Raw genomic sequence first — 12,245 nt, 5'->3', positions numbered from 1 at the left:
AGGTGTCTGTACTGCAGACAGTTTAAAAGTGCACCCAAAAGTGTTTCCTCACATAGTTTCCCTGTTAGACTAGAATAGACTATTTCAGTTGGAAGGGACCTTCAACCATCTAGAACACCTGTCTGACCTCTTCAGGGCTAACCAAAAGTTAAAGCATGTTAAGGGCATTGTGAAATGTCTGTGAGACACTGACAGGCTTGGAGCATTAAAAATTTCATTTTGCTAAAAAGGTAACACGAACAAAAACCTAAAAGCTGTTGATGACTTCTAATGGCACTGAAGCTCAACAGCCGTATAATTGCTTTATTTGTGTTTCAAGGACACTTTTAACATTTTGTTGTTAAGTGTGTGTTTCATTTGGAATTATGATAGAATGAGTATTCTGCCAGTGCAGGTGATTTACCTTTAGTTCAGACTTCTTTTGTGATTTGAGTTGAGCTGAGATGATCTACAATGTATTTTCTTGTTCCTTTAATACTCTTTTTTAGCCCATGGGAAGGCTCTTTGCTCATAGAAATCATGGGTTGAGTTACATAAACAGATTAGACTAGTAATAGAAAACTTAAAACTAAGAAACCAGATGCCTGCTGAGATGTTTAGAGGTTCCATGTTGAGCTTAGGAAATTGGCACCTGCTTTAAAACTTTGCTTATAAGCTGTATAAATTTGGAGCAAAAATCAAATTATGTTGCCAAGACTGCCTGTGGTAAGAGGACAATAGACTTAGTTTGTAACTTAGGCTAATGGTCTCTTTTTGGAATGACTTTTTTTTTCCATTTTAGTGGTTGTTTAGTTGGAGAACCATAAATAACTCAGAGAAGGAAGTGTAGGCTGAGCGCTTAGGTACCATCTCTGGTCAAAAACTTGCAAACCATCACACTTAATTTGAATTTTTAATTTTCAAAATAGTGCATGAACTGCTTGTCTAAATTCTTCATATTTAGGAGAACATCTTGAAACAAGAGGAAAAAAAAGTTGAGAAAACAAATTACTGAGTGAGTTGACATAGTGTTAACTTTCCAGGAAGTGCACAGCCAGCTAAAGTATTTAGGTTTTAGCTTTTGGAGTTTTGCTGAAGCTACTAGAGTTTAAAAGAAAATGATGAAGAATTAATGTGTTCAGCTTTCAAGTAATTTCTCAACAAGCAATGTTCATTTGAATTATGAAGGCTACTTATTTTTGTTTGATCTTTATGACTTCCAGGGGGAAGTATGGAAAAGCATCACTTTCTCATTTCAGTGTAAAATAGTAATTATTCTTAAATAAAAAAGACTGTATGGGGAAACTATTGGAGACCAAATGTGTTTGATATTGGCTACAGCTGCTGTTAGAAGGATGTTTTATTTGTCAGAGAACAGACATGTTTGGGGTTCTTCCATCTGCTGTGTAAGGCCAATAATTTACTGTCTGAATTCCTTCCTCTCTGTTCTTAAGTTACTCTAGGTTTTCTAGCATAAAAAGAAAACTAGCTTCTAATATTGTAGAGACAGAAACTTTTTTCATGATGGTGAGCACTGATCTCTGTGTTTTCTTTATGGTTTTAGGCTCAGTATTTTTCTTTTTACTGTAACTGCATTGAAAAAAAGTGGTTTGATGCTTTTTTGACAAGAAATCGATTAAATTTCTTTAGGTTTTACAGAAACAGTTGAACAATAAAACACTAAATGATGAAATGTGTTTTGAAAATATTGGCTACACTATTGACTTTTTTGTGTATACAATGCTTACAAGTCAACTTGTCATAGAATACAGTAGAATATTTCTATTGGAAGGGACCTACAGCAATTATCTTGTCCAACTGCCTGACCCTTTCAGGGCTGACCAAAGTTAAAGCGTGTTAAGGGCATTGCCAAAATGCTTCCTAAACGCTGACAGAATTGGGGCATCGACCACCTCTCTAGGAAGCCTGTTCCAGGATTTGACCTCTTACTAAAGAAATGCTTCCTAATGCAAAGTCTAAACCTCTCCTGGGATGGCTTGCAGCCCTTCCCATGCATCCTTTCAGTGGATCCCTGGGGAGAAGAGCTCAGCACCTCCCTCTCCACCTTCCCATCCTCAACAGGCTGTGGAGAGGAATAAGGTTGCCCCTCAGCCTCCTATTCTCCAAACTAGGCTGGCCCAAAGTCCTTAGCTGCTCCTTACAGGACATGCCTTCCAGCCCTTTCACCAGCTTTTTTGTTTTTTTCTAGATATACCTGAGTACTTTTAACATCCTTTTAAAACTGTGGTCCCCTTGCTCAAGGCAAGGCTGCATCAATGTTGAATATGGTGGGATAATCCCGTCTTTTGACTGGCTGGTTATGCTGCGTTTGGTGCACCCCGGAGTGTGGTTTGCTCTCCTGGCTGCCAGTGCCCACTGCTGACTCCTGTTGAGCCTGCTGTTGACCAGCACCCCCACGTCCCTTTCTGCAGGGCTGCTTGCCTGCCACTCCTCTCCCGATTTATACTTGTACCTGGCATTGCCCTGTCCAGGTGCAAAATACAGCATTTGGACTTGTTAAATTTCATGCCGTTGATGATTACCCAAATGCTCCAATCTGTCTAGATCCCTCTACAAGGCATCTTGTCTCTCAAAAGAGTCATCAATGCCTTCCTTTGATCCACTTGGCACATAACCTGTGACCTTATCATAGAATGATACCAAATTAGTTAAATGTTTACTGTGCCTGATGATTGCATTGCTCTTTAAATGCCTTTCAATAGCACCCAGGATGTTCTCATTTTTTCCAGGAACTGAGGTTAGATTCACAGGTCCATAGTTTCCTAGGTATTTCCTCATGCCCTTTTTGTAAGTAGGAGTAACATTAGCTAGCTTCCAGTCAGCAGGGACCTCTCCAGGCTCCCAAGACCTTTGGTAGATGATAGAGAGAGGTCCTGCCATAACATCTGCTAGCTCCTTCAGTACTCTGAGTTGATTCCCATCAAAGCCTGATGGATTTGTTTCACGTTCAGCTGGTACAGCTGATCCCTTAGAATTTCAGTGTCCACAAATGGAAAGTCACTATTCCTGCACTCGTCCTCCAACTCGGAGGACTGGGCAGCCCAAGGATTATCAGTGTTATTAAAGATAGAAGCAAAAAAAGCATTGACTGCCTCCACTCTATCTCCATACCTATTAGTCAAGAACTCTGAAAAATCAAAATTAGAATATTTATAAACTCCTGATGCCTTAAAGGACATTTACTTTTCTAAAGTCTAGGACAGGTGGTGATCACTATTGGTGGTACTGTAAGGACCTAAGAATTACTTTCTCCTTTGTAAATGCCTTTCTGTATGAGATGAAATTTGATGTTGCTGCTGCTGTGCAGTGTTGTTTATTTGTTTTTAAGTAATAAGCATCTGAGCAGTTGATCAATACTTTGAAATACTGAAAGCATGCCAAAGATATTTAAATGAAATGTGTTTTCATTTCAAAGCACAGGCAGTCATATTATAAAATAAGAAGCAAAATGCCAAATTACACGTTAATCTCCAAATACATGGAAAGTGCTAGCTCTGATAGTGTTAGAGGTGTAAATGTTAGTGTCTTATAGTTCTACTTGGTTCAATGGTATTGTGACGTAACAACAACAAAAAAAGTCATACATTTTTGAAGGATAGATTTCAGGAGTTTGGCTATCTTTTAGAGCAGCCTCCTTAACCCAAACATGTCTGCTTAGAGCAGCTCTGAGAACTTGATTACTTTGACGCAATTAACTACTGTTTCTTAAAGGAATTAATGCTTTTGAGGCCTGAAGTACCACAAATGCAGTACCAGTACAGAAAGGTCTAATCTTTCATGGCAAAAGCATGGTCTAGACAAGGTGGCCCAGCACCCTGTACAACTGTATCTTAAGTGTCCAGTGTTGAGGAATCACTTCTCTAGGGAGATTATTCCAGTGGCTTATAGGTCTCATTGTGAAAAATCTTCCTCTTGTGTACTCATTACCTCTTGTCTTTTCCATGTGGCTCCTTGTTGAAGGTTAACTCCTCTGTAGCCACCCTTCAAATACTGGAACATGGTGATAAGGTCTCGCCTAAACCTTCTTTTCACAAGGCTGAACAAACCCACCCTTCTCAGCCTATTGATAAAGCAGGCTTCCCAGTCCTTTGGTCATCTTTGTCGTCCTTCTCTGAACTCTCTCGAACTTGTGTACATCTTTTTGCATAGTGGGGACCAAAACTGAACACAGAATTTTGGGTGTAGCCTGACAAGTGCATAGTAAAGTGGAATAATGACTTAATTTTCTTTGCTGGTGATGCCCTTGTTGATGCAAACCTGCATCCTGCTGGCTTTCTTTGATGCAGCAGCACACTGTTCACTTCTATTGAGCTTGTTGTCTACCAGGTCCCTTTCCACAGAGCTGCTCCCTAGCTGGGTAGATCGCAGCCTGTGCTGCACTCCTGGATTATGTTTGTGCTGGTGCAAGACCTTTTACACCTGTCTTTTAATTTTGTAAGCTTCTTGTTAGACCATTCTTCCAGCCCATCTAGGTCTTCTTGCAGGGTGGCTCTCCCTTACAAAGCGTCCGCTTCCCCACTCAGTTTGGTATCATCAGCAAACTTCATCAGGGTACACTTGGTACCACCATCCAGATCACTTAGGAAGATATTAAAAAGCGCCAAGCCTAATGATTTCTTGTGACTGGTTGCTAGCTTGAAAAGGAGCTGTTTACAGCTACCCTCTGGGTACCGCCTGTCAGTTAGTTCCCCACACAGACCACTTGTCTAGACTGAGACGCATCAGTTTTTCCAGAAGGAGACTCTGAGAACGGTGTCAAAAGCTTTGGAAAAATGCAGGTAGTCAGTGCCCACTTGAGCAGGGTTACTTTGTTGTAGAAGGTGAACGGGTTTGTCAAGCACGATTTGCTCTTGGTGGATCCATGCTGGCTTTTTCCAGTCATGCGCTTTATTTGACTTGTAATAGTCCCCAGGAGGATTTGCTCCACAACTTTCCCAGTGACTGAAGTAAGACTGATGGGTCTCTAATATCTTGGATCCTCCTTTAAGCCCTCTTGTAGATAGGGGTGATTCTATGATTCTATTTTCCAGTGTCACAGTTGGGATCCCAAGTTGTTTGCTCAAAAACTGCTGTCATAAGTTATGAAAGTAAGTTTACTTCTACATAGATAATTTTAAATTCCTTTAAAAAGTAAATAACTACTTACCTTTTTATTTTTGACTTATATTCATTGTAAATTAAATCTAGTAAAATGGCCACCCCCTCTGAAAGTATTATCTCCTCAGTAAAGGATTTTGGTTGGTAGTTCTTACTATGAAACCACAGTTTTCATTTCTTCATGAGATGAAACTGCCTTTTCAGTTGACCTCTAAGTTTCTTGTGATTATACGGCAGAATTTTCATTTGCTGTGGAGGTCCTGTAATTCCAGTTTGTGTACTGCCTACTTGAATTAGGGAGGTAGCAAGATCTTAATCTCTGTTTGTCAACTGAGTTTAGGTTCATTATGGAGTTTGTTAGGTGGAGGTGGCAGGGAAACTACCATGATTCTTCACTATTTGACATATTCCTAGGTAAATTGTTCTCTCTAGGCTTCTGCTGTTCCTTAGAGCACCAGAATTATCAGAGCACTGTGCTTGGTGTTCTGATATCTCCTAGTAAGTGTAGGAATAGAAATCGTCTCTTCCAGGAATTCATCTTAAGTCAAGAGAGGAAGATCCAAATAGATCCTGCTTTGAGGTACTGAGGTCTGAACCACAGGGTTCTCACCATTTTCCCAGAAGTGCAGACTCTGCCACAGACAAGTTTAGCCTTTTCAAAGTAGGAAGAACAGGGGTACCAAGGTTTGCCTGCTATCTTGTACCATGAAGAAAGACAACAAGGGAGACCTGATGTGGCGTGCTGCTTTTGGTACTATCCACTGCTATGGAAGCCACTCAGTAAAACCTTGCATGTCCTTTGGTGGCTCACCTGTTCTTCCCTGTTTCAACAGCAATTAACAGGGATCTAACCTGCCATTGTCAGCTTGCTTTGGCAAGGAGATACCATTTGCATACTTGTGTGGCGTCTACACTAATACAATTCTACATTCATTTAGCTGTTAAACTCTTTTGTAACTTTACTGTAACTACTAGATATGTTTCCAAGCAGTCTTCATTTTTTTGGGGTTATCATTGGCAACTAAGAATGTTTTTCATGCCAGAAACTTCAGAAAATTTTCCTGGCCTTCTAATACAGCTGACTAAAGCACCGAGTTGTTTGAAATAGCAGTCTGGATTCAGTCATCAGTGTATAATATACCTAGCACTGTGTTGTGGGCCAGCACCTGTATTCTGGGTTTATTGGCACAAAAGCAATAACAATTTAGTTTTAATGAAAAAAGGAAAATAATGCCAGCGAGGGAAATGTTTTTAAGAGATAGCAAACTATGCTTTTATTTTTCTGTCTTCATAACAGAGGACATTTTAGCTAATTATGTTTTCTAAACATAATCAGAACAGTACATCTCAACTAAAGAAAACAAAAATAAATGTAAGTTGAAAGAAGTTGGAGGAAATGCAGCATTATTAACAAGGGAAAATCCAGTGTTTCCTTGTTTTCCTTCATGTTTTACTGTTATTTAGCAATAGGAAAAGATTCAAATTGCTTGCAAAACTTCTACTTCCCTGCCACTGCAATACTAAAAGGCTAGGAATGAATAGGTAAATAACAGAAAAGATATATGTATGGATGACAGCTGTGTGGTTGGAATAACGATTACAAGGTGTAAAATTGCTTAAGATGCTCCAGTCCGTATCTGTAGATTGTCTGAAGGAGAGTAATAATGTTCAGCAGGAGATTTGGGGAAATGACCAACAGGAAACAGGAAAAGTACAGAAACCAGAAATACTCATTTTGCTGAGTGGCAACAACATAGGCAACATATCAGCAAATGAATTTTGATGTTTCCTTCTCCCTTTTGTTCTCCTTTCAAAGAATACATGTACGCACCTACATTCGCAGGATTTTGATCAAAAGTTTGTTCCTGCAAGCACTGACAATATCATTAAGTTAAAACTTGGGTTTGAAATTGGTGTATCTGAAATATTGTCAAATTCTACTCGTTCTTACAAAGGATTCAGAGTGCTTCTTGTGTGCATCTCTTCTAAGAAAGGATTCAGAATTGCCTTTTGTGGTGCTGAGTAATAGAAACTCAAAGGTTGCCCCTGTCCAACAGTGAGGGGCATAACCCCCTCAATGCCTTCTTTGCATCTCTGTCTGGTGCAGCTCACTCTCCCCTCTTTACGCTGTGTAAATGCTATGGTGCCTGACTTCAGTGGGATTGGATTGAACTGTGCCCTTCTTGGTTGAATAGCTGAGCCGTCCCTGACCCTTGTTGGATCTGTCTGTAAGTGTTTGTTTCCCAGAATAACCAAGATCGTCTTTTTTTTTCTTTCTAGAAAAGTTGATTGCATATCAACGGGAATTTCATGCTTTGAAGGAACGTCTTCGTATAGCTGAGCATCGCACTTTGCAACGCTCTTCTGAGCTGAACGCTATCTTGGAGCAGTTCAGGCGTGCAGTAGCAGAAACAAATGGGAGTAAGAATGCAATGAATAATTTTTCAGGTACATACTGTGATTGAGCTATTTTTAATAACTCTGCACTACTAATATCTCTTGTTACTATAGAATAAGAAATCAGTACAAAGAAAGCTGAATGAAACTCTTCAGCAGAGCAAGTAAACCTATAACACATTATATCTGTTGGGGATATTTTTTTTTCCTTTTTACAATTTCTATTCTTAATGATCCACCCACTCTTCTTTCTTATTACTTCAGGGACTGAATATTTATTCCAAGCCCAGCTCCAAAAGTTTGGAACTTCTAGTTACTTATTCAACATACTGAATATATTTTGACAGTAATTTACATCACTTTTTAAATAGAGCTTGAGGGGAAAAGTGAACAAACAGTATTTAAGAAATGAATGAACTTGAAGCAATTAAAATATGTTTAAAAGTCAGCTGGAACATATGAAAACATACAGGCTATCTAAAGTATTGGTTATGATTTGTAAAATGTACAGATAATGTTCTTTTTAATAACTAGTGATTAAATGTTGAACTAGTAGTCTCGTGCAAGCTTTTACCCATTTTAGAGGCTGACGCTGAAGTTTACCAAGAGCTGTGTTTGGCAATATTAGAAAATGCTTTCGTAGTACTCACCAGTTTTGAAGTTAACTTTTGAAATCACGCTATTACTGCTTTAGTCACTTTTACTGTTGTAGATGGAAACTGCATAAAAATGAATATAAAATTTCTGGCAAGAGGTCTGATTTGGTAGGTTGTAGGAATTTCACTGTATTGGCCTAATGAGGAATATAAACCCAAATAATTTTGCAAATAAAAAAACCTCAAGCAAGCTTTTTGAATCTCTCACCTACTTGCATTTGTGCTATGGGTTATTATCTTCTATATGTATATATTTTTTAAGGGCAGGGTTATAATTATAGGTCCTCAGTGCTGGTATTGAGGATGAACTGCTCTGTCTAACGCTAATGGCCTGTCCAACCTGATCTCTGTAGTTCCCTGGACCTCTGAGAATGCTATAGATAAAGGTTACATTTAACATAGTATGAGACTTACCTTTTTTTTCTGTCTGTGTTTTTTGCTCTAAAAGTAAACCACAATAGAGGAATGCATGTAAGTTTTTTTTTTTTGTTTTTTTTTCTCCATATGGAGCCAAGATGAAAAGTCAGTTGAAGTCTTAATTTTTGAGCTTTTGTGCTCAGTTGTTAGTATTAAATAGATATTATTAGTTTTAACGTACTGAAGTATACCTAATACTTATGTAGTATTTGCTGTCTTTCTGAAAGAATTCCAGATTGTTTTATGTAAATCATTACTCGCTCATACAAAGAGAGGTCATATTTTGATAGAATTTTTACAGTTGAAGATAAAGGAAATATTAGCAGTTGTAAAATGTCACCTGTACAGAGCATTTTTTTAATATTATAAGTGGTTAGGAATTTAGTTTCACCCAAAAATAAATATTTTTTTAAAAAAACCCCAGAAACAAAAAACCCAAACCCCCAAACCAAACCTTCAATAAGACCATTCTAGCTTTGTAGAAACTACCCTCAGAAACTGAGATGAATGGCATTTATGTCATTACTTTTCTCACTTCTGCGCAATTCAATTTTTTTCTCAGAAACCAGGAGTACAGTTTGTTACTTGATATTGTAAAGCCCATAAATTTTCAAGGGTCCATATGTTATCATATTTGTTATTTGAAATGAGAGTTGGTTTCACACTTGATGTAAGAAAATCAACATGCACAGCAGGGGAATTTAAAAACTGCTATTTGCAACTGTGTGAGCCACCTGGACATACTGAGAGGCAGTTATTCTAGAAAGAGTAAGAATTATTTAAAGTACTAAGTTAAATTCATGTTAGCGTTCATTTTATTGCAGAAATACTCAAAATCTTATTTGTATATTTAATGCTATTTTTGTTTTATATCTGTCCGTGCAGTGTATTCCAGTAGCATCACTACATGGCGATGTGCTCTCTAAGTGTAAGCAAAAAAAATCTAGGTAATTAAGCCTCCCATTTTGATTCCTTGTGGGGGAAAAAAACCTGAACAACCTAAGTAAATAGAACATTTTTACATCTGTGATTACACACTAAGTCTTGTGTGATTAGGTAAATATTAACTATATCTGCTGCAAGGTTACTGAGTGGAAAATGTTCATGGTTTATTTTAAAAGAATTAAAATGAGAAAATGTCTTTTGTGCACAAGATACAATGCCTCAGTAAAAGGCATCCTTTGTTTTCTTTTTTTTTAGGTAGGACTGAGCTTGGAATTCTGTACTATTTGCCAATGCATAAAACTTCTTATTGTTTATTTTCTGCATTACTGATTTCATGTATGTTTGCAGATGAGACGCTGAAATTATTAAAAGAGCTAACAAGTAGAAAATCTCTTCAAGTGCCAAATATCTATTACCATTTGCCTCATTTGTTGAAAAATGAAGGAAGCCTTCAACCTTCTGTGCAGGTTGGCCTTGGAAGGACAGGAGGTATGCTGATACGATATTTATCTTGTGTCTTGTGTCTGGAGGACTTTCTAGTTTTGGTAATATGATTTACTGCATTACTTGGTAGATCAAGGACATCACATTTGACTTGTGTGATATAGGTATCTCTTAGAATTTGCACTGAACCCAAGATAAAAAAGTTTGGCTTCAGCTTTGTTCTCTTCTGTGTAATCTCCATCACACCCAATCTCATGCTAAGGTGTACATTAAGAAGCATTTAGTTTGGATACAATTTTTGTATCTAAGTAAAATGGAAAAAAAGCTCAAGTGTTATGGATTCTAAACTGCTAATGGGCTTTACAGATTTGTGGGGCAAGCATGGATGGGTATAATTATTTTAATTTAATGTTTCTGGTGTTTTTTTTACAGTATATTTCAATGTATAACTTAGTTTTGGGAGAACTAGGAAAATGAGATACAATTACATCAATAAATTATGGACATTCATTGGAATTAAAAAAATATCTCTTTTGGGGTGAAATACTGTTGATCCCCATTTTTTCTAATTCTCACATATTCGGAGCTTTGGTCACTAGGATAGCTCCATGGAATCCTACACCTGGAGTTGTAAAAAATAAATAGCATAAAGCCTAACCAAGCTGATATACCTTAAAGTGTAGCTGTGCATGTTTAAGCTTGAAGAACCCACTGATGAATCCTTGTTTTTCTGTGTGCCATCAGACTTGAATGTCTTATGTTATTGCCCAGTAGGCCTTGCTTTTTTTTATCTCTCTGTACTTGATTTTGAAAGAAGCAGTAGTTACTCCTGGCCTGGTTTTTTGGTTTTTTTTTTTCAATATTTCAATAAGTTTGATCCTTTCAACAGAAGGCGTGCCCGTGCAACAAATGTGCGGGCTTAAGCCATAGAATTATTTTTCTGACTGAACACCATTCATTTCAATGTTGTTATTCAGGAAGGAAAAGGCTTATATTCCTTTATTGTTTCAAGTGAAGTCTGTGTTATACCCCCCTGGGAATATGTAACAGAAGTTTGAAATTACAAAATAGAAATTGCAATCAGATTTATTTATTTAAAAAGAAGGAGGAAATTCTCACTTAAAATTATTTTCCAATCTTCTTCTTTCCTGGTAACTGTGCTTTTTGAATGTTGTAAAAATTCACAGCTTGTTTGTGTGTAGTTGCTAGGCGAAGCAGGCTCTATAAGGAAGGATAAACAAAATCTTTTGATATTTGTTTTATTTTATATATTTATGATGTGGTAAATGACTTCACATAGATGGCTTGGTGTGCTGGTGCCTACTTCACGAAGTCTACTTTATCCTTTTACTCTGTTCTTCATAGGTAGCCAGCCCTCTGTTATGGGGTGGGGTGCAGAAGAAAGTCCATGGCAAAGTTAAGGAATGCAAGAGTCAAAAGGCCAGCTGAAAGATGATGTTAGTAGCATTGTAGCAGACTAGACTCCTTTGCATTTAAGATGCTTCTAAGAGGGGTAAGAGATTTCAGTGAGGAGTTTCTGGGCAATCCTGATGACCTGGACTTGGTTTTCTAGAAGAACCCAAATCGGATGCAAGGAAAGTAATAGAGGTTTTGTTCAGCAGTGTCATTTTGAAAGGTGGCTTCTGAGAAGTGAAATACTCGAGTTGTGAAGGTGATTGTGCCAATTTGAAAATAAAACCAAATTTGGGAGTTTAATCACTCCTTAAATCTTGAAGCACCTTACCTGATTAATACCATGGTTGTTGATTATTAGCTGTGCAATACTTTTGCATAGGTTAATCTAGGATTACTTGGTTTTTGCTTGCTGTGAGTGTTGGTGGTGATTATGTTAATCATGCTCCTGATGATGGGTGATACATTTTTAAACTGTTTTTGATTACTGTTACCTCCATCCTTTAACTCTTTGCGTTTCTTAAGCAATGCTGCATTATGAGGTAAGGTTTTTGCTTTCTGTCTTGTGTATGAAATTACTGAAAGTACATTTCTGGTTTGTTTGATTTCAGTTTCCATTGTAATGGGAATACCTACAGTGAAAAGAAAAGTCAAGTCTTACCTTACCGAAACTCTCCACTCCCTTATTGATAAACTGTCCCCTGAAGAAAAACTGGATTGTGTGATGGTTGTCTTTATAGGAGAGGTAATCACTTAAATTATTTTTTTTTTATATAACTTCTAACCTGCCTTTAATTGCAAGTACCACTCCTTTCAAGAATTGATGAGGATCTACTTTTTCTTGAAGTTGTAGACAGATGACTGTCTTCTTCCATG

The 12,245-nt window shown here is 37.6% G+C and overlaps 1 protein-coding gene across 1 annotated transcript in view; it reads left to right on the top strand.

Moving 5' to 3' along the window:
- MGAT4A (alpha-1,3-mannosyl-glycoprotein 4-beta-N-acetylglucosaminyltransferase A) overlaps nt 1–12,245 on the top strand; it is an 84,823-nt gene that overhangs the window by 24,773 nt on the left and 47,805 nt on the right. The window contains exons 3-5 of the mRNA XM_069876495.1: nt 7,378–7,545; nt 9,861–10,001; nt 11,981–12,114. Of these exons, the coding sequence (XP_069732596.1) occupies nt 7,378–7,545; nt 9,861–10,001; nt 11,981–12,114 (443 nt within the window). The remainder of the gene's footprint in view (nt 1–7,377; nt 7,546–9,860; nt 10,002–11,980; nt 12,115–12,245) is intronic.

The sequence above is a fragment of the Phaenicophaeus curvirostris genome, chromosome 1, assembly GCF_032191515.1.
Source record: "Phaenicophaeus curvirostris isolate KB17595 chromosome 1, BPBGC_Pcur_1.0, whole genome shotgun sequence".
Taxonomy (NCBI): Eukaryota; Metazoa; Chordata; class Aves; order Cuculiformes; family Cuculidae; genus Phaenicophaeus; species Phaenicophaeus curvirostris.
Note: the sequence above shows the minus strand (reverse complement) of the source record. Positions and strands in the feature narration are given on the sequence as shown.